This window comes from Electrophorus electricus, chromosome 21, assembly GCF_013358815.1.
Source record: "Electrophorus electricus isolate fEleEle1 chromosome 21, fEleEle1.pri, whole genome shotgun sequence".
In the NCBI taxonomy this organism is placed as follows: Eukaryota; Metazoa; Chordata; class Actinopteri; order Gymnotiformes; family Gymnotidae; genus Electrophorus; species Electrophorus electricus.
This window is the reverse complement of record NC_049555.1, coordinates 4,053,375-4,075,106: the sequence shown is the minus strand read 5'-3', so window position 1 is coordinate 4,075,106 and position 21,732 is coordinate 4,053,375. Positions and strand designations below refer to the sequence as shown.

At 51.3% G+C, this 21,732-nt stretch overlaps 1 protein-coding gene across 3 annotated transcripts in view; it reads right to left on the bottom strand.

The window, feature by feature from the left end:
- The window catches only part of bcor (BCL6 corepressor), a 40,454-nt gene extending 19,288 nt beyond the window's left edge, over window positions 1-21,166 (bottom strand). The window contains exons 1-7 of one of the 3 annotated variants that reach the window (XM_035520837.1): window positions 20,377-21,166; window positions 12,626-12,706; window positions 8,840-11,887; window positions 6,992-7,048; window positions 6,282-6,486; window positions 3,826-4,116; window positions 2,668-3,066 (exon numbers count right to left, since the gene is read on the bottom strand). In XM_035520837.1, the coding sequence (XP_035376730.1) occupies window positions 2,668-3,066; window positions 3,826-4,116; window positions 6,282-6,486; window positions 6,992-7,048; window positions 8,840-11,887; window positions 12,626-12,628 (4,003 nt within the window). In that variant the 5' untranslated portion in view covers window positions 12,629-12,706; window positions 20,377-21,166. The remainder of the gene's footprint in view (window positions 1-2,667; window positions 3,067-3,825; window positions 4,117-6,281; window positions 6,487-6,991; window positions 7,049-8,839; window positions 11,888-12,625; window positions 12,707-20,376) is intronic. The other 2 variants (XM_035520839.1, XM_035520838.1) reach the window with 2 other exon arrangements.
- Between the last annotated feature and the right edge of the window lie 566 nt (window positions 21,167-21,732).

Genomic DNA, 21,732 nt, shown 5'->3' with positions numbered 1-21,732 from the left:
CACACACCACACACACACACACACACACACACACACACACACACAAAGAAACAGAATGAATGGGAGGCTCGTGAAGGCCTCGTTAGGTGACGCAGGCAGACAGGGAGGCGGCGGTCGGTTGAGCCTCGTTAAGGGGAGCGCCGTCCGCCCCGCGAACAAAACGAGCAGGAAACGAGGCAGGCAGGGGCTGTGGTGAGGGCTCGCACGCGCGAGCGTGCCTGCGTGCGTGTGTGTGTACGCGAGTCCCGTAGACACAGGCGTTTCGCTTGCTGCCACGTGATCGGAGTTCTGGATAATGCAGCACGATGAAACAATAACCCGAGAGGAAGAGAGAGAGCGAACGAGAGAGAGAGAGAGAGAGAGATGGGAGGGGGAGAGAAAAATGAGTGAGAGAGAGCGCGTGCGCGAGAGAGAGAGCGAGAGAGAGAGAGCGTGTGCGAGAGAGAGAGAGAGAGAGAGAGCAGGGGAGCTGAGCTGAAACAGAGCGAGACCTGCGCTCCACATCTGTTCCATTATTCATCACTCTCTCAGCCACACACACACACACACACACACACACACACACACACACACACACACACACACACACACACACACACACACGCACGTGCATGCTCACTCCATCTCTTGGTGAGAGAACGGCGCGAGCCCTACAGCGGAGGGGAAATTTCTCACACACGCACGCACACACAAATGCGCAGGTGTGTGGGTGTGAGAGGAGGGGGGGGGGGGGGGAGAGAGAGAGAGAGAGAGAGAGAGAGAGAGAGAGAGAGAAAGAGAAAGAGAGAGAAACCCTGATCTTTTGGACAGGTTCTGTGAAGCACTCGCCTTCCAACGGGCTAATTACGTCCTCGAGACCCTCCGGGGCCACCACACACACACACACACACACACACACACGATAAATGAATGAATGTGCTAGAGAAGGCAAAGCAATAGCTTGAATGTTTTTAAAATGAATCCAACAAAAACCAAATCAAAATGTACTAAACTCTTCCTCCCACACACACACACACACACACACACACACAGAGAGAGCACTTAGGACCCCTTGCGAGTTCCCCACACTGCTACTCTGACACCCTGCCACACGCGACACAGATTAGTCCGCAGTGTGTGTGCGTGTGTGTGTGTATAAGCGTGCACAAGGGCGTATGGCTTCTTTATGACAGGAGTGTGCGCAAGTGTTTGTAGAGATATGCGCAAAGAGAAGGTGCACAAGAGTATGTAGTGTAAGACGAATTTTGACAGGGACATCTGGGGGATGCTAGCCTCCCATTAGCACAGAAGTGGAAGGATACACACACACACACACACACACACACACACACACACACACACACACACACAACTTAATGCACAAACTAGCTAACCACCTTTAATCTTACTGCGAGAGAGTGAGGGACATGCACCCAAAGAGAAAGCGAGAGAGACAGAAAAGCAGACAGACAGGGATGGGGGGGCTCCAGCTTCTCTGTTGCACACAGTCCATGCCTGCAGACTCTTGATAAAATGCCAACACAACAGCCAAGCCAAGACACTGATGGGCAGACACACACACACACACTCCTGGTGTCGTAACACCATCGCCCAGACAACGCATGCCTCAGCCCAATGAGCCATGAGATTCCACAACTGTGCAAATAGCTGACTGAGTTTGAGTTTGAGTGTGTGTGAGTGTGAGAGAGAGAGGCAGGCTGCTGTCAGTCAGCGGGACTCATTATTGCCGGTCGACGGCTGTGGCTGCGCGCGCGCGTGCGTGCGTTTGGGGCCGTTTCCTGCTCTTCTTCCACCCATCCCCCCATTTCTTTCACTGACCCTCCCTCACCCATCTTCTTCCTCTCTCCTGTCTGTACAGAGGCTGGCTTCGTCTCTCCCTCGTGCCAAGGTCAACCCCGGGTTCAGCCTTCCAGCCACGCCCACACCTCCACCAACCCTCCGTACTGGAGGTGGGACGCCGCCCCGAAGCTTGCCCCTCTTCGGGGGTCACGGGGAGCACTTGTGGGAGAAATGCTGCCGTTGGAGCCGGAACCCCACCCGCTTCTTTTTTTTGGCTTTAATGGCAGGTTTTCAAGCGCTGGTGTGAAAATGCCGCGTTAAAGCACACACGCCTCCTGCTCGTCGGAGCACTGCTGGGGGAAGTAATATTCCCTCATTAAACTGCTGCATGAGACCTGTGGGTCAGGGTAGCATAAATCCTAACACACACGTCCGCACGGCACGGTCACGCACATACACACACACACACAGGCAGAGAGTCGGGCCGAGATGCAAGCCCAAAAATCTACTGAGAACGCACACGCTCACAAACAACCTTTCACTTGCACGCACACCCCCTGAAACCATCTTAACCATGCACACACGCACGCAGTCTGGCTCCAAACGCACCGTTGCTTACTCGTAAAGCGATCAGCAGGCAGCAGGAAAGCGCAGGTCTCGGTAATGAGGGCGCGCTAACTAACACACGCTGAACCGCTTCCAAGTGGAGCGGACACGATTCCGTGATCCCGCCTGCCTGAGACCTGCCGTTCCCGTTTAACCCAGAGAAGCCAGAATAACAGCAGCACGAGGCCCTGAAGCAGTGAAGTGCTCTGTGTGTGTGTGTGTGTGTGTGTGTGTGTGTGTGTGTGTGTGTGTGTGTGTGTCTGGACTGCTCGACTTCTTCACCTGTGTTTCCGTCCGGGTATCCCAGTGTCTCTCTTCCCCATCCTCTCTCCTCCTCCCCCCGGTGTCTCGCTCCTTTGTCTGGCTCACCGCCCGTCTTGCTCCGTCTCTCCGCGCAGGGTGGGGCCTTGGCTGCCTCCGGGGGGCAGGGTTCTGGCTGTTCCCTCCGCGCCTGGCCGGCCGGCGCCGAAGGCAGGAAGGGGGCAGGGGCAGGGGTGGGGCCCAGGCTGGGCCCGCAGGGCCGGGGCTTGCCGTGGGGCAACGCCCCCTGCCGCGCCCACAGCTCCTGCAGGCTCTGGAGCTGGCGTGGCTTGCTCAGCCGCAGGCCCGTCAGCTCAATGCAGACCTTCAGGTTCTTCACCTCCTGCTCCGACGGCTGGCGCCACGCGTCCCCTGGCAGGACTGACAGGGGAAACACACCAGCAGGGTCTCAGTGAGGAGAACGTCACACACTTAGTCACACTTGCAAAATCATTGACACTGTTTCCAAATACCTCTTTAAATTTCTCTCACTAGAATTTATATATATGTGTGTGTGTGTGTGTGTGTGTGTTTCTTGCCCATCTAAAACCATTCGATAGCTATAATAATAATGAAGTTAAGACCGTATTAGTCAAGTGTCACAACACTGATGTCGTACACTATAATTACTCTGTTGGTTTTGTGTCAGCGTGTGCTTTCTGCTGGGGATTTGTCGTCCTAACTTCAGGAAGAAGCCCCTAAACATCCGTGTCCTCTGAGACGGCTGCTGCAGGCGCAGAAGTGTTTATATGTAAACAGGACTGTGGGTGCGGGGCTACAGGAAGCGGAAAGTCCCTTACGAGTGTGCGCGAGGGTGGAATGGCTCCATGCGGATTGGTGCAAAAACCAAACCCCCCCCAATACATAAAAAGCACTACAATTAGAGGAGAACTACACAATCACACAAACATTAGCAGAATGTTGAAAAGATCAGGGCTACACAAAGGTTGTTTTGATGTTGGTCCAAAAACGCCCTTTATTGAAGGCAGAAAGCCGTAGCAACCCAGAGGACGGACAGATGGACACGCACGCACGCGAGGTCCATAATCGCAAACTGACAAATTGAAAATATGATCAGAGAGCAGAGAAGAAGAGCTGGAAAGCGAGAAAGTGTGAGACAGACAGACGGAGAGGAAGTACCTGCCGTCAGCCGGGCTCTTTTAGCCGGGGCGTCGTCTTCCTCGTCTCTCTCCTTCTCCCTTGCTCGCTCGCTCTCCCCGTCTCTCTCGCGCTCCTCAGCCGAGGGGTCTCCATCGGGGTGGCCTTGGCTCATCTCCTGGGTTAGTGTGCGCTTCCTGGGCGTTGCCACGGCAGCGGCAGCAGCGACAGGCCCCTGGCCCTGCTCTCGGGCCGGCCGCCTCTCGTCACCGTGGCGATGCGGTAGACTGGAGAGCGGGCCGCAGCGCTGCAGGACGGGGACCCGGTTTGCACCTGCGCCACGCACACACACGCGCGCACACAAAGACAAAGCATTAACCATACCATCCATGTCCTGGCTGGGTAAACATTTATAAAAAAGTAAACTGATAAACAAAAAAGGGGGTGTTTTGGAGCAGAAGTCACCAGACAAAGAAAAAGAGAGAGAGAGAGAGAGAGAGAGGGAAAGGAAAAAACAAGCCCTGGACGCCCTCATGTTTGCATTAGCTTCACCACACCCTTCCCCACACAGAGGGAGTAGCAGGGTAGCACCCACACACACGCACACACACACACACACACACACACACACACACACAGACGCACACCCACCATTCTCCTCCCCTCCCGCTCCCTCTCCGAGCTTAAATTAGCCTGAAACATCCGTGCCGAGAGCTTAGGCAGTGATCCAGCGCCTCCCCCTTTCTCCATCGTCGCTCGTGCTCCCTCTCTCTCTCTCTCTCTCTCTTCTCCCTCTCTCTCTCTCTTTCTTCTCCCTCTCCCCCCCATGGCAGTAAAAGACTTGTGAATGTCTCCAGGCAGCCGAGAGCGGCAGCGTGGATCAGAAACCGACGCTGGGGGCTCGCTCTTTGGACCGCCCGCCACACAAATGTGCACACGCTCCCTCCGTACCGACCTTCATGCACACAGACACACACGTGCCTGCCACACACTCACAGCGTATTGGCTGTGCCATATGACAGCAGCCACACGCCGTACACACATGCTTCCTGTCCCCACCACACACACCCACATTCCAAATGAGCGTTCTCCCATTAGCTGCCACACACTTTCTGTTGGGACTGCAAAGCATCACATGCACACACACAAACACACTGATCACTCCCTGTTATGCTTAACCCTCATAACTCTTTATAGTTCGTCAACTCTTGCAGAAGCACAACACACGGTAAACATTCTCTCTTGCACACGCATGCACGCTCCAGTGGGCCTCATGGGATTGCCCCTATACTGGCCCAGACAAGAATGGCGCCAATTGTGCCCCAGGCACACGCGCACACACACACACACACACACACACACGCGCACGCACGCATCTCATGACACATGCATCCCATAATTCATGGCTACGTCAGCTCCATGGCAACTCTCCACCAAAGTGGATCTCCATGGCAACATTGTTCCCTGCACCCGGATAGAGAGAGTTGGCGCGACCATTCCAGTGAAAAATGTCCACTAATAACCCAGAAAGAGAAAGGGGGTGTGGGGTGTGTGTGTGTTGGGGGGAGCACGCGTGGCAGGGTGTGAACGCAAGCATGAGAAATACACACAACAAAAGAAGGAGAGAAAAAGTGAGAAAGAGCAAGAAACAGAGAGACATGGAGAGAGAGAGAGAGAGAGAGATGCTGTGTGCATCTCTGTTTTCAGTGAGGATTCTTTTGTGCCCAGTATGGCGTGCGGTGACACACACACCTCCGGGCCAGCCAGTAACTCGGCCAAGACTCTCGGCTCGCCACAGAGCTCCCAAAACAGCCACCAACCTCACGCCTCAGGAGCGCACACATACATACACACACACGCGCAGGCACACACACATACGCGCGCGCGCGCGCGCCCCGACACAAACACCCTGGCCTGTGGCAGAGTCTCGGGAGAGAGGGAGGTCACAAACACGATTTATGTACATTTGGAAATTTAATGGCGTCGTTCCATTAGCAGAAGTGGAGGGAGGAAAAAAACAAAAAAAAACAGTGACAGCGAAACGCAGCAAAGCGACATGTTTTGGGGGGGAGTGAGCTTAGGCGATGCTGTCTGTGTGTGTGTGTGTGTGTGTGTGTGTGTGTGTGTGTGTGTGTGTGTGTGCGCGCGCGCGCGCGCGCGTGCGTGCGTGTGCCTTTTGTCTGAGGGTGGCTGGGAAGGAAGTGCTGTTTACCGCGCTGTATCCGCTGGGCTGATCTGCAGTGTGGAGAGCCACAGCGAAAGGGGATGTCCCCCTTCACTCCAGCAAGCGAGCGAGAGACGGAACGAGCGCGCGCGAGAGAGAAATGACAGGCAGAAACACGCGGCAGTCAAAAGGAAACGGAAAGACTGGTTTGAGTAAGTATGAGAGAGAAGCAGGTAGCGGGTGTGAATACAGACGAGGAGTAAGAGTGTGTGTGTGTGTGTGTGTGTGTGTGTGTGTGTGTGTGTGTGTGTGTGTGTGCGCGATAGCCTCTTACCATTGTGCAGCTCTGACTGCTCTGTCCGCCCTGCCGGGGGTCGTGTGCACTGCAGACCTCGCTCACACTCTGTGTCCCTGTGTTGGGTGTCTGCTGAAGTCCTCTCGCGCTCCCTGTCCCGGCTCAACCCGGGGCCCAGCCCCGCCGTCGAAGCGCAGCCTTCTTTCTCCTTCAGCTCCAGCTCTGAGAACCGCATCATCGCACGCTACACACACACACACACACACACACACACACACACAGACACAGACAGACACACGCGCACGCACGTACAGAAACAAGATTACTCGCAATCGAGAGCACCGAGACTCATGTCTTCCTTTTGTGCACTTCGTGGCTAACAACGCTAACAGCACAACTAACAACAAAAACAAAAACAAACAAACAAAAAAAGCTTAACACACAGCAAAAGACTGTTTGTGTGTAGAAAGCAATGCAGTTAAAAGCATCATTTTTTTTTAAAAAAAAAAGAGAGAGACTGATTTGAAAGTCATGCCATGCCATTCATTTTTCCTATACAAGACAGTGAGACACAAAAAGAGAGAGAGAGAGAGAAAGAGAGAGAGAGAGATTTTGTGTGCCCACAATTTACAGGCCAACACAAGGAGAAAAACACTGAGTCACTACACAGCCTTCTGTGGGGGGAGGGCAACACCAGGTGTTACTTATTTCAACTTTGATTAGTAATAAAAAAAAATTAAGGAACTAACCTCACAGTTAGATGCTGGTTGACTTAAATTACTGTCCTCTGCAGCTAGGACATCCATCTAAGTAATTAGAATGCGTGCTCAATATTTTTTTTCCAGTCATTACAATCATTTAAACATAACTGAAACAGTCAATATGAATCCTACCCCACTTAACACAGTAACACATTGAGTAGAAAAAAAAAAAAAAAATTAAAAGGGGGATCCATCACTGAGTGGTAGTGTCTGACTGTACAGCATGGCACTAAGAACGCAGAGCTGGCCGGTTTAACGTCTGCTGCTAGATTTTCCGGAAGTTTTTTTTCGATAGGCATAATCAATCAGAACTGTTTAAAACATGCAAATTTAAACTCGGGTGAGTCTTTAGACGAGAACAAACAAACGCGCAAACAAACAAACAAACAAACAAACAAAAACCGCCACCATGAGTGTTTTGAGCCATCGTACAAACATCCCAAAGCTCAGAGCGACAGAGAGGGTTTGCTTTCCCCAGCACAGAGGAACCTCTCTCGTGGACTGGAAAGGACTCCTAAAATGGAATGCCATTAACAGTGTCAGTTTGGGCCAGGGACCCTCTGGGGAAAAACATGCAGGTTGTCTTTAAAAGTCCTCTGCTCATCGTTGGACGTTTCTGCAAATGCGATAGTGTACAAATGCAGTGGTGAACGGGGCCCGCCGATCCCTCTCTCTCCCCGTCTCTCTGCACTCGACGTGCGTGCCTGCGCGCGCGCGCGCGTGTGTGTGTGTGTGTGTACGTACTAATGACTCTGCCAGGCAGAGCACTCGCTGCTGCAGCTGAAGACCTCTAATCTTCCCCATCAGAAATGAATGGGCCGGATTTCACTTAAGCTGGGAGGTCTGCCATTGCGTGCGCAGTGATCAGGGGCCTGGGGATATGTGTGTGTGTGTGTGTGTGTGTATGTGACAAGGGAGACAGGATGGAAGTCCTGTAGAAGTGTGTGTGTGTGTGTGTGTGTGTGTGTGTGGCTAAGGGCAACTGTGCCGCACACACAAGCACTATTACTCTGAAAGAAAACACACACACCCACACCCACAGACACTCTGCCGGTCTCCAGGGCTTGCCTGCAGGTTAGCGAATGCCTGAAGCATTATGTGCTAGGCACACACATGCACACGCACGCATGCACACGTGCGCACACACACAGACACAGCAGCTGAGCTTCCGCTCGAATGGGCAAGCACAGTCACAGACAGCATGTTGTGTTAACTCTTTCTCCCGCTAACTGAGACACACACCCTTACACGCGCACACACACTCACACTCACACACACACACACCATGTTGTGTTAATTCCCTCTCTCACGGTTGCCGCCAGAGCCTGCCCGCTATTCGACAGCCTCACAGCGGGGAGTGCAAAACTGGGGGGGGTGTGTGAGGGTAACAGCCAGCCATAATTACCAAGGCGCTCAATATGACTAAGCGTGGCTGTCTGACGCAAGACCTGCCTCAAAGCAGAACTACGGCCGTTACAGCTCGGGTTATAGCCAAGCTTTAACCTTCGCAGTCCGACCAAGGCCTTTATAATTACGAGTGACGGTGACTGTTCTTTGATATTGCACCAAAATTTAAATTGAGCACGTAAATGACAATAAAATGCATGAGGCATTCCTCAGAAACACTTCAGCCTAATCCCTTGGAAGTAGCATTTGATGTTTATGATTTTAGTGTGCGCTGACGGTAAAAACATCTGGTGACTTCTGAAATCAAGCGCAGAGCTTAACCAAAGTTACGGATAGGCTAGATTTGTTTTTTGTTTTTTTTGTTTGTTTGTTTGTTTGTTTGTTTTTGTTTGTTTGTTTCCTGACATAGTTACAGTATGTCTTGATTACCTGAAGGGCGCGCTGTTCCCGACTCAATTTACTGGAGTCCGCGTAAAGCTCAGTGGTGACACACTTGAACCGGTCACCCACGTAGCCGGACGAGTTGGCTATCCTCTTGGCCAGACTGGACCGCTTGCTTTTTGAGCACCCATGCCCGTCGTCCTCGTCCTCGTGGGACTCTGCGTTCTCCGGTCGCCCCTTGCCCAGGTCCATGTACTGTCGAATGGCGTGGTGCCGATCGGCTTTGAAGCCTGCAGCGTCCGGTCGAACCCTGTCCCCGGAGGTCCTGGCGCAGCGCAGCGTCTGCTCCTCCAGCAGGGGCGGCAGCGGGCTGCGCTCGCTGGAGCTCTCCTCGTCGCCCTGGCTTTGCGTGGGAGACTCGGGCCTCTCCTGCGTCTCAGGAGGGCTGTGGGGCTCTGGCTGCCGGTCAGGCTCAGCTGGCTTGGATTCGACTGGCTGGCTGGAGCGCAGGATCTGCATGAGTTCTGGCGCCTTCCCTTCGGAATTACCAGCACTCCCAGTCCCGTCGCCTGTCCCGCTGCCGGCTGGCTTGCTGGGCTCTCTCTGCTTGGCAGACGCGGTGCTGTACTTGTCTGGCTCAGGACTGCCATCTGTGTCGTCTTGGGCCAGGTCGATGCAGACGATCTCCTCTTTGCTCGCTGTGTGAGGCTTGCTCGGAGGCTTGGAGCCCAGAACTTCTGGCCCCTCTGACTCCCTCTCTGGTTTGTAACGCGTGTCCGTGTCAGAGGCGCTCTGCTGCTTGTACGGAGACTCCTCATGCTGCCAAGTTTTCTCCTGAGGCCTGGACCTCCGTTCAAGTCGCTCGTTGACTTTAGGGTCGAGAGGCAAGTGGGGAGACATCAGGGGATGAACCATCTCTTGAGAGTCGTGGTAGGTTAGATAGTCTCCATGACTGGGTGGGAGTCCATATGGAAGGGCAGGCTTGTGAGGCATGCGTGTGGAATACAGGCCAGTGTTGCTCAGCAGGACTGGGTGAGGGTACACCGGGCCTTTGCTGGACAATGGCAGGTGTGGGAGGGACATGCTCTCCGGAACAGAATATGGGAGGTACCTGTTGGCATATGCTAAGCTGGTGGGCAAGTAGCTTTCACCTTGGGCCATGTAGAGGTGACTGGGAGGATGTCCATTTTCTATGTGAGGCTGCTGGGGTTTGAAGCCAATTTCAGGTGTTTCAGATTTTTTAGGGGTCTTTGCAGGCTTTGAGGCTGACGGCTGACCACCTCCCCGATTAGTGGGTGGTGGCTTATCCGGTGGAGTTGGTGTAGACTTGGGCCAATCCCCATTAACCTTTGGGGATGGGGAGGCTGACGATGGTCGGCATGCTGAAGTCACAACAACGGGAGCAGGATTGGGGACGGCACCACTGTTGGGTTCGCCAATCCGTGGACAGGAGGAGCTCCGTGGCTGCGGGATTACATGGTCTAGATTCTTGTTTTTGATAACCGTAGAACCTTTGATGTGGTTGGACTCAGAGCTGAGCGCCTGGGCTGTGCTGGGTACCACCCAGGAGGAGGGTAAAGTGCTAATAATCTCGGGCCTCTCCGGTGTTTTACAAGAAGTGCTGACGGTGGAGGATGATGGGGACAGAGTCTCCTTCAGAAGCTCTCTGCTTGGTGGGAGTCCATAACGAGAACTGGGGGAGTAGCCCAGCTTTGCCAAAGCTTCTAATTTTGAAGGGGGGAATCCGTTAGGCGGTCCTTCAAAGTCCATGATTTTGGCGGACAGGTCTAAAGGCTTGTCTGCTGGGTCTTTGGTAGGGGCCCCCTGCTGTGTGGGCTTCTCGGTGGAGGTTTTCGCAGGCGAGCTGCAGCCTTTCCTCTCATTTCCTCCAGCCCTGTGCTGCTCTGAGCTCCCTTCTTTACACTTGGGCTTTTGACTGGCTGGCCTTATTGGGGAACGATGTTCCTGAGACAGGTAGAAGGGGTGGGAGACTGCCGGAGAAGAGGAGGAGGACAACGAGGACGAAGGACTCCGAAAGACAGACTTCTGAAAGTCTGAAGTGCTGTCCACAAGTGGCGGGGGAGCACCCGGGGGCTGGGAGGGGCGCGGGGCGGAGCGGGGTGCCTGCATCACCAGAGAAGGGCTCGAGTCTACTGGGATACTCACGCTGGAGCTGCTGGTTACACAGGTGTTGGTACTGCTGCTATTGGTACTGCTGATACTGCTGCTGTGACTGGTTGAGCTCTTGCTGGAAGGGGTTCGGTTGGATTTGCTGCCGCCGCCGCCACTGATACTCCCGCTGCTCGGGTGCTGCCTCTCGTTCTGCGGCTGGTGATGAGACTGGGTCTGTTGATGTAAGGGTTGCTGCCCGAATGCGGAAGGGTCGTGGTGAATCCTCGGCCCGATGCTCTGTAAGGTTTTGTCCTGGTGGTGCACCAGCGGAGAAAGTGCCGCAGGAGCTACCGTGGCAGTCGGGATCCTCAGAGGAGGGGGAAGCGGAGAGGAAATAGGGGTTGGTGGGTAAGGGGGCATGTAGAACAAGCGCTCAGCACCTGCTGCGCTGCCTCCTGCCCCGGCACAAAGTGACTGGTAGGCAAGGTGTTGGGGCAGGTAGGGCGAAGGCTGTGACATGAACGACGCTTTGTACATGTTCAGAGCGGCATACTTGGTGGAATCTAGAAAGGGGTACATTCCAGCGTCGTGGTAAGGGCTCACCCACGGGAGACGCAGGTAGCTGCCGCTGCCGCCGTTTAAGCCCAGCTCTGAGGGTTTATCCACGGGTCCTACGTGCCTATCCAAACCCAGGGTGTCTGTCCCAGTCCCTGGCACAACCAGTGGCTTCTGAATCCCTGGTGGGGGGCTTTTATAAAGTCCTACGTAACCATTGGTGGCCTTCCTGCTGTCCAGCGACACATCGGGTTTGTAGAGTAAGTCTGGGATGCGGTCTCCGACGTAGCTCTTCTCTGTCTGCAAGGTCCGAATTCCTGGTGGATAAACCATGCTCCCATGAACATGGAGATTTTCCCGCATCAGGCTGCTCCGATCAATGCCAAGCGCTGCCAGGGGGTTCATTCTGCAGGCTGCACTTGCATCCACCTGGAAGTCAGATGGGAGGAGAACAAAACAATCAGTTCACCCACACAACAACTAACCAACCTCCGGTTAATTCTGTCCATCTACCTAAAAAGAAAACATTTTTTGCAGGAAAAGCAAGAAATGCATTACAGTGACGGGCAATATACCAAACTATGATAACATCCATATACCAATATTATCAAAGTTTCACATTTATGATTAACTTTTCTGTGCATTTTAGGGGGCCTTTAGATAATCTATGACGCGCCAAACCAGATTTAAATATGAGAGTTATAAATTTCCCGTCACCGCCTGCATTGGCGGGGAAAAGATTAGGGAAACAGCGCGAAAGTCACAGCGCATCATGTCAGTCAAGGTCACAAAATGGAGACAGCGAGATCGGTCTTAAATGTCAGCCTCGCCAAGGTTTCCGCAGGGGGAGACGTGGCTTTGATGTATGCTTTAGGAGACACCCGGCAGACAGCTCAGATCCGTCTTCCCATCGCACCCAGGAGAGACCGAGGTGCATATCTACGCCAAGGAGATGTCGAGGATCTAAATTACACTGATCCTACCGGCGTACACACATAAACAATAGAGGAAACAACCAGCAGGAAACCAGAACTGGGATGTAGAGGACTAGTGCACATCACTAGTGTTAGTGAAGAAACGTTTTGTCAGTTAAAAAAAAAGTGGGGGGGGGGGCATCAGGGAGTTCACCACTGTAGAATACACGTGAAAGGGAGTTGTAAGTCTTACCATGCTTTGAATGATGACTTGTATTTCTTGATTAGTTCGTACTGGACTTTCTGTTCATCACCATCCCTTTTGGACAATTACCTACAGGAGGAAAACGACATTTGGGTTGATCTCAAACGTCAACGTTCACGGTCACGTGACCACTACCGTTTGATGAGCGCGTAGTGCATATCGTCTTGTTTTTCAAATGCTTTTATGCTCTTAAAGGTGGAGGACATACATGTTTAGCTAGTGACGAATAAAAAGTTGTTTTTTTTTTAAAATGTAGCTCTGGGTAAAGCGAGCGGGGGGGGGGGGTCTTCTGCACCAATTTGGCGAGATCGCATGAGTGCGGTGTCAGTACAAAGCCTCGCAGAGAAGAAAAAAGATGAAAAGAAAAGCAAACAGACTCTCCGGTCAGGCCTCCGTCTGTCTGTCTCTCTCTCCGAAACACGCCTGCGTTTGCATGGCCGGTGTCCAGGTTGCGGAGCAGGATTTGTGCCACGTGACTCCGTTATCAGAAGCGAACGTTTGATAAAGAAGAGCCTCATCGCGCGCATACCCCATCCCCCCCCACACACCCCCCCGAGAGAGAGAGAGAGAGAGAGAGAGAGAGAGAGCGAGAGAGAGCGAGAGAGAGAGCGCCCACCGTCCGCGGAGGGGGAGGGATTTCATCATGGCGCTGCAGAGGAAGATGCAATCACCTCGCGATGACGCCGCCCAGACCCACCGCTTGGCAGTGACATAAAAGCGGAGCTTTGTTGGGCAGGCGCGCCGCGCCTCCGTTATTGATGGCTCTACAGACCCCCAGATTTCAATAAGGCAGACCCGGGCCTTATCTGGAGACGTGGTCTCGGCCGCTGCCGCCGAAGGAGAGAGGCAGTCTGCCCCGTCTCATCAATCAGGCAGGCCTCACGCACGCACAAAATCTCTCGCTGCCGGAGTGTTTTCGTCACTTCCATGGCAACCCGTGTAGCAACAGGACCCGAATGTCTAAACAAGGGGGTTCTCGTAGCCTGCAATTACAGCCCACCGCGCGTGATCACAATAGAAAATAAGCAATTACAACAGTACATGGCATACCTAATAAAGGGTATTTTTAATGCAGCAACCATTCCACTATATTAAGGTTTATGCAGATATACACTTTAGATTGTCGGATAACCAACTAATGCACGCCAGGCGTTAATGGCACAACATCTCAACAGTAATAAACAACTTAATTCGTATCAACAAAGGCATTTACTGTTTTACCAAATATTCCCTTATCGGGCCTCCTTTACGAACTGTGAATGCCCGCGTTCCTCTCGCTCCCTCCCCGTGCCTTAAAGACTTATCCCGGCCTTGCCTCGCGGACCAGGCTACAACTCCACGCGGCCCCGTTCAGTCACGTTCTCCCCCGCGCTCGTTTTCCGGACCTTCGACGGCGTTCGCATTCAACGCGCCGGGATGGGGGTGGGGGGTGGGGGCGTCAGCGCGAGGTCACTCACCCCTTATAGTGTAGAAAACGCCTCTCAAAGGCATCAGTCACAAACCAAAAAACGCGAAGCACTTTGTTCACCGCAAAAAAAAAAAAAAAAAAAAAAAAAAGCAGGTAGGCCGGTTTACAATTTAAGTCTCCGATCACGACAGCGAATACGCATTTGTGATATCTATTAACGGGCTGAATTTCGGCAAGTGCGCGACACGCAAGTCTGCCGGTGCGCTGCAATCTTGGCGCCTCCACCGTTTACCTTGTCAGGATAAGCACGATCAAGCAGACAAAGGTTAAACTTCGTCGGCGCGCTACCGGGGACGAGCTTTCCCTCGTCATTAAACTGCGCTTAGGGCACTGGCGAAATTGGTTTATGGTCACCGCTAGCGCTCAGAGTTCGAGAGACGTGGATTTACTAGACGCTGCTATCACGCTTTGCAGAGAAAAGGGCGAAAGTATCATGGAACATTTTTACGAATATGTAGCCAAGTTTATACGATTGTTCGTACAGAAAACTCACATTATACTACACTAGAACACGGGAGAAATGCGTAACATTGCACTACATAAACAGGAGTCTTCATTAATTCGGTACTAATTTATACTTAGGCAATCTATTCTCCCGTCATGAACATGCAGAAGAGACGTGGCCTAATTGTTGCCAATTTTTTTTTTGACAAGTTCAAATGGAAACGGCCGCATAACTGCGAACAGCAACAACGAAAAAATACCAATAACGCATGAACACGGATTAATGGCAAAATGACAAATTGGAAAAGCCTTTTGTTTTCCGTTTAAGACTTTGTTTTCAGTGCTGTGTCAAAAAAAATGGTTTGTGTGACTATCACGGGGGAGACGCCAAGGGCACGGCGAGGCGCGAGAGCAGTTGCGTCAGTCGTCGAGAGGGAGACAGAAAAGGGCGATAAAATCCTCGGCACGCGAAAGACAAGAGCGTGCAAAATGTTTCGCTTTTCAGGTGTGGGATTTGCCGCAAGGACTCGGCAGTGTGCAGAGAGCGAGCGGGCGGGCGGGCGGGCGAGAGGAACGCCGCCGCCGAGATCTCCGACTAAGCTCGCAGGCAGTCTCTCCGGACCCCGCCAGCTTTTCCTGCTGTGGCACATTGCCAAATCCTTCGGCCGCAGCGCCGGAGCTCGGCGGCTCTTAAAGGGGCAGTAAAACGTTTTATAATGCATGTCGGCAGGGGAGTGGAAACCGAAGCCGGATAAAGAAGAACACGTAGCCGCCGTCGCCAGTTTTGGAATGTAAAATTCCGAGTTAAATGTCACAGGGCGGAAAAATGCTCGGCAAGTCACTTTTTGTGAAAAGTGATCCGTTCATGCCGCGTGCGATTAGGCTACAACGACGTCGAATAAGCAGGTGGACGTTCTTGTCTGTGGTCTGTTAATAACGCGCTTCCATCAATGAGCAACTACTCGGTCAGCACTCGGAGCAGTCTCGGGGAAAAGAGGTTACTGCCACCAAGGACAAAGCGGCCTGGATAAACGATTACCCTCAGTGACAGGGGCACTCTCGCGCCCGGAACCTTTGTTACAGCGGAGAGCGAGCATGCCAAGAACAACGGCGCACGTTCAAGCTCAAACTCCACGCACGCTGGAGACTAGACAGGGTCACTTTCAAGGCATTTGACTTCTTTTAGTAAACCAACGTGTTTGTAAATCGCACAAAAGCACCAGGGAGAATAAACACCGTGCCGCGTTTTATGCGGACACGTGCGGGCAAACGTAGAACCTATTGATTCTTGGGTTTATTTATATTTTAATATGTGGATAACCTGCTTAATATAAGGTTACGCGTCTAATTGGATATTTGATTATCACACCATAAAACACGACATCAGGAAACACTCACAAAGAACACGGGGGAGGGAGCCTTCAGACGGGGTGGTGAAATTGCTTTGTTGGGGAGGAAAGTTCCCGGTATCAAAGGCCCCACTCACGTCGTTATTCACTCGCACGGAGAGAGAGTCCGCGAGACCCTCCGCTTGTCTCGAGAGCTCACACGCAACCCACCATTTCGCAGCGCACGAGGTTCTCGGAAGAATGGCTGTGGGGGCTGTGTGGAATGTGTTGCGCGCCGGACTTTCAGTAATTCGTATCGGTTCCTCTGGGATGCTGAACTCAACGTCCAAAGTATATGGTTACAAAGAAATCGTTAAGTTGTTAGTATTCTATACTTACACTAATATATATATATATATATATATATATATATATATATATATATATATATATATATATATATATATATATATATATATATATATATATATATATACACATACATAAACATTCGCATGTGGCATACATATATACGCATTCACATTTAGTTTTCACTTTTACACACACACACACACACACACACACACACACACACACACACTTTAAAAAGCTGTTTTGCATTAGCCTTGGACATAGTGTTCGGTCTGCGGGCACGTTCTGCACGGCTACTTTATTACGAGAGGGGAAAATTCGATTTTACAAAACGCGCTCGTGGAGTTGCGGCTGTTTAATGAAATGTTCAATAAGTCCATACTTGTTACAACAGAACAGATTCCCTAATATGAAGCGAGTCCGGTTTTCCACCAGCAACCTTCCGACGGGGAAGCGATAGCTATCTGACTTGTCACCAACTATACCGGCGTCAGTCCTTTCAAGATAGCCAACTGGAAAGGCAATAACACGTCAGGGTGTAGAAGAGATCCGAGGTGTGCTTACCCCCCCCCCCCCCGGTTACCACTCGGACCCGTGCGACCTTGAACGGGCTAGAGGAACCGCGGGAACATTTCAGGCTATTTATGACCGCGGCCTGGTTTAAGGTAGTCGATAGATGATAAGGTAAAGGAAGCAATAGTCTACGTAACTTTCCCCTGAGCTCTACCTGTAGACACGCGTGATTCCCATGATCTCCGCACTCAGTTGCCGCGTGCTCGTAGGTGGTGGTGGGGGGGGACGGACGGACGACAACGTGTAGGCGCGTGTAGGCGTCGCTCCGAGACAGCGCAGCGATCCGTGCTGCTGCGGTACAAAAGCTCGGTGAAGCGAGGAGAAGAGCTCTCCCGTTTCAGCGCTGCCGTCCCGCGGGACGCTCGGACCGAGAGAAACTTCAATCAAACCGTGACGTCTCCGGCGGGAGCCAACTCTGAAATCCGATCTGCGCGGCTCGAGCTCGCTGCCGCGCCTCTTCGGCTCTCACACGAATTTCCACTCGCGCTATTGTGTAGGCGACCGAGGTGGCAGAACAAAAATAAAGTGGGCAGCTGAGACAAAAGGCAGACTTAAGCAACAAGATTTAAACGAAAATGTGACCTACTTTAAATGCGAAGGCCAGCTTAATGACATCTGTAGCCTCTGAGTTCAAACAAAAGGACAAAATGCGGATCTGATAAAAGTACAATAGGCCCCGATATAAGTGCCAACCAAATAAAGTGGTATTTTTCCGAACAGTGGTGGCGCATATCAAAAAGAACCGGTCTGATGATTTCAGACGAACACTTGTTTATTAGGTGAGTGCGCTTCAGGTGTTCAGGTGTGCTCGTTTTTAAGAGCCGCGTTATTTCTTGACCAACAAAGGCGCGCTGCGTATTAAAACTGCATGCAGCATATGGAATCATAGCGTATCCATTTTTAATCAAAAAGACTGTTACTCACCTGAACATGGTAATTATAACTAGTTTTACATATGGATCAAATGAGAAAATCTAACAAATCTTAGCTTAGATTGTGTGGTTCGAAAATCCACCCTGCTTATATAAACACCCATTTGCTGCTTGAGATCAAAAGTGTTGTAAATAAGGATATTTCTGAACATAAAGCGCGAAAACATTTTTGCTAGTTGTAACACAAGTTCAGTTCCACCATGACGTGGCATCACAGGTTCAGATTTTTTGGTCTGCGCGATGATGCATGTTGCACCATTTGCATGACATCCAAATACGTATCTTTTCTTGCATTAAAGCTTACTGTGACATCGAAATGTAGGCTATGCTGTCTTTAGGCAGCAGGCAGACTTTTCGGCGCGCGAGCCCGACTGCGTCGCGGGGAAACCATGCAAGCACGAGCTCAAACTGAGCCGGCTGCGCTATAAATAAACAAATCCGGATAGCGGGGTCTCCGCGAGCGAGGTGGGGGCGTAGACCAAATAAACGATCGATGGCAGCAGAAATGTCCCTATTTTCTTAGCTGACGACCCGCGATTACATGAAATTTCACTCCTACAGCAATAAATTGCAAGAGGCCACCCACTCCTAATCTGTGACACAGGATGACCATACGCTTAAAAGACACGAAAATGCCTCAATCTACAGATTTCACTGCCTTTGTAGCCCATTTTGTGAGTGCGAGTGTGTGTCCGTGTTTTGGGGGCAGGGCGTTCACGACCCGGTTGGCAAAAAATAACTGTCAATTAACTTTACACAGGAAGACTGTGGAAGTGATGATAAGTGCAACTTTTTTGGCTTGACCTTTGACGCCGGCAACAGAAATGAGACAGGTTATGACGAGGTATTTACTGTAGTTTACTCTAGTCACGAGTGCCGTTGCGTGAGATGAGATCGCGCAGCCAGCGCGGATTTTTTTTTCCAGAAGGCTGCATTCGGATGCGCTGTGACACGCTTGATTAATGCCGTCCACGCGGCCTTAATCACGCAGAATGGGGCACGCCGGAACGTAATGCGCTCTGTTCGACTCGACGAGTTACAGACACTTAAAAAAAGGATTATTGTGAATCTGCGGCTAGAGGTTTAGAGCGATTTAGGTTAGCGAGTCGTGTTCTCGTCAAAAGCAGGACATCGCTAAAGCACATTTTGCCTACACGTAGTGCAGCTACTTTGTGCTTTCCCGAGTCTCTCGCCCCAGGCTGAGAATTCTCGTGTCACCACCGTCTGTTATTAGAGGATTTAATGACGTCGGTGCCGTCTACATTAAAAAGTGGTTCAAAGACCCACAGTAAAGCAGCGTTTTATGTATTTTTTTAATTATTACTCTTATGAACATTTTGTTTCTATTATTTGAGAAAACTGTTTTGAGCTTACTGAGGAAAAAAAAAAAGTAGCGCAACTGGACAAATGACCGCCACTTCTGGGACAAAGAGATCGGTTTGTCCGCAAACTCGCTTCACGAGACAAACAGATTATGCATGCCGAACTGACGAAGGCTGTCGCTTTAGTGCGCGCTGGCCAAGTAACCCCCACCCCACCCCGCCCGCCCCCCGGCTCCAGAGCGAGCCAAGCTGTGAACAACTTTAGAACTGGGAGCGGAGGAGGGGAGACTCGTTAAACCATATTCATTTCGCTTTCCATTAACAAAAGAGGAACCGTAAAAGCGTTCCACAGCGCGAGACGGTTACACGGAAGATCCGCCAGCCTTCATTCGCGTCTCCCTCGCACGTGCCTTTCTGCGGCCAAGCGCGAGAAAAGAAGAAGAAAAAAAACCCTTAGCCGCTTCCTGAATAAACTGCCTTGCAAATCGTCTCCACTATGTCAAGAATGCCGCGTACTTTCTTTAAGAAAGTGCAGAGCACTGCCACTTCTAGGCACAACGCCTGGAAAATGAAATGGAGGTGACCTCCAAAAGCGGTTAACTGCAAAGTCGTATTCACAAGGTAGGTTACCGTCATAAAAGGGCGAGGCTCGAAATCAATAGCCTTGTATGCGCTGAGGAAAAGTATACACGGTGACCACTAAGCCTGGACCCATGCAAGAGCCCATTACTCGCGTTATGAAAACAGAACACCTGAATTTCTGAGAAACCAAAAGGTTCCACAAAACTACGATTTGTTTTCGCTTTGAATGCGCTGCGCGCGGGTCTGCAGAGGGGCCGGCGAAAAGGTCAGCGACGAGGAAAGTCCCGTAACACGGGAAATCACTCATTATTGACAATACCTCCGCAGTCGTGGAAATACGAGCATTCAAACACAATCTGAAAATAATCAGCCATATCTCATCGGGATAGTCCACAACAAAGTTCCGACGACGTCAACGCGTACGCGCGAGTCATCCTCGAAAAACACACAGATAAGGGTGTCTTAAACCCGAACTTTCTGAAGCCAAGTTTATGTCCCCCAAGCTCTTGCGTGGCAAAGCCATAATCAGGTTTTATTGTTTAAAACCCACAGCGTGGCGCGGTCTCAGACGGACACACTGCTTATAGCTTCCCAAAGACCGCACATAGGACAGCCGAGTGAGCTCGATCATACGCATTTGCGTGCGGACAACGTAGCGGAACAAACACGGCTAGATTAAGGACTAAAACGTTAGAATTAAAAGTTCACGCGTTCTTACCAGAATGAAAAGGCTTGGTAAATCCAACGGCTGTTCAGCACAGACAGTGTTTTCCCCTTATTTTAACTCACAAAGGACAGACCGCGACAGTTGTCTCAGACATGCAAATATCCGACTTAAATGGAATTAAACGTGGGTTCACGACGAATTTTTGAACTCGGACTGACTGTTTCGAGTCAGACCGAAATTGTAGGTCCTTCTTTTACTGGGGAAAGTCCACGGAACTTCAGAGTATCCAGATACTTTTTGAATATCCACTCACAGAACGCTGTGCCGAGTACGAGTGGAACACGCACATCTTCTGATTTCGGTCAGAGCCAAGCGTAACCTTCTCTTTTGTCCGGAGAGAGGACGACTTCGGTGCGAGTCGAGCAAGCGCACAGGTGGCGAGGATCCCCCGGACTCCGGCGGACAAACTAATTCAGTCTGCTAATGCCTCGCAGCGCCATGTTGTGCTGGGCAGACGACGAGCACGCCGCGAAACTCTGCGGGTTCGTTGTTACGCGTCAAAAAGGAGAGCACGCCAACAAAATCGTAGAACTCGCCGCGCTCATCTTTCAGATCATTCTCGCGTCCTGCGAATACGCGTTGCAAATGAGTGTCTTTGTTCTGGCTTTCGACACGCGATATCCAGACGCGGGGCGCACAGCGGAGTCAACTATGCAACTGCTGTCTCCGAGCGTGCCGCGGAGAATGAAAGCTGAGAGCGCGACTGGCTCCGATTCGCAGACTCTACCCAGAAGGCCAGTCGGGGAACCGCAATTACCATAAACCCGGTAGGGTGCACTCCGCTCGACGCCCGTGTAAAATACAACACAAGAGAGAGAGAGAGAGAGAGAGAGAGAGAGAGAGAGAGAGAGAGAGAGAGAGAGAGAGAGAGAGAGAGAGAGAGAGAGAGAGAGAGAGCGAGAGAGAGAGAGCGAGAGAGCGAGAGAGCGAGAGAGAGAGAGAGAGAGAGAGAGAGCGAGAGAGAGAGAGAGAGAGAGAGAGAGAGAGAGAGAGAAGGGAGAGGCAGCGCAAATGAGGTAGCTATCTGGCTGAGCGCAGCAAACGGCTCCGTAAACAAAATTAATCGGCAGTCTAGGCTTCTGAAAACCACAAACTATATACCCCGACAACTGGGTGTATATTTTATAGAATAGACTCGTGACTTTGGAAATAATATTGATTGGGGTATCGCAGGCTCTTATACATACATCAAAATATGATATTTCCATGAAACTCAATTTCTCGATTTAAAATTTCGAAATAGGTTTAGAACGACAACAATAAATATAAGATGGGAATTCATTTTCATGACTTCCAGAATCTTGTTTAAATCTGTGAAAGGTGACAAAAAATTAAAGATCACGATGT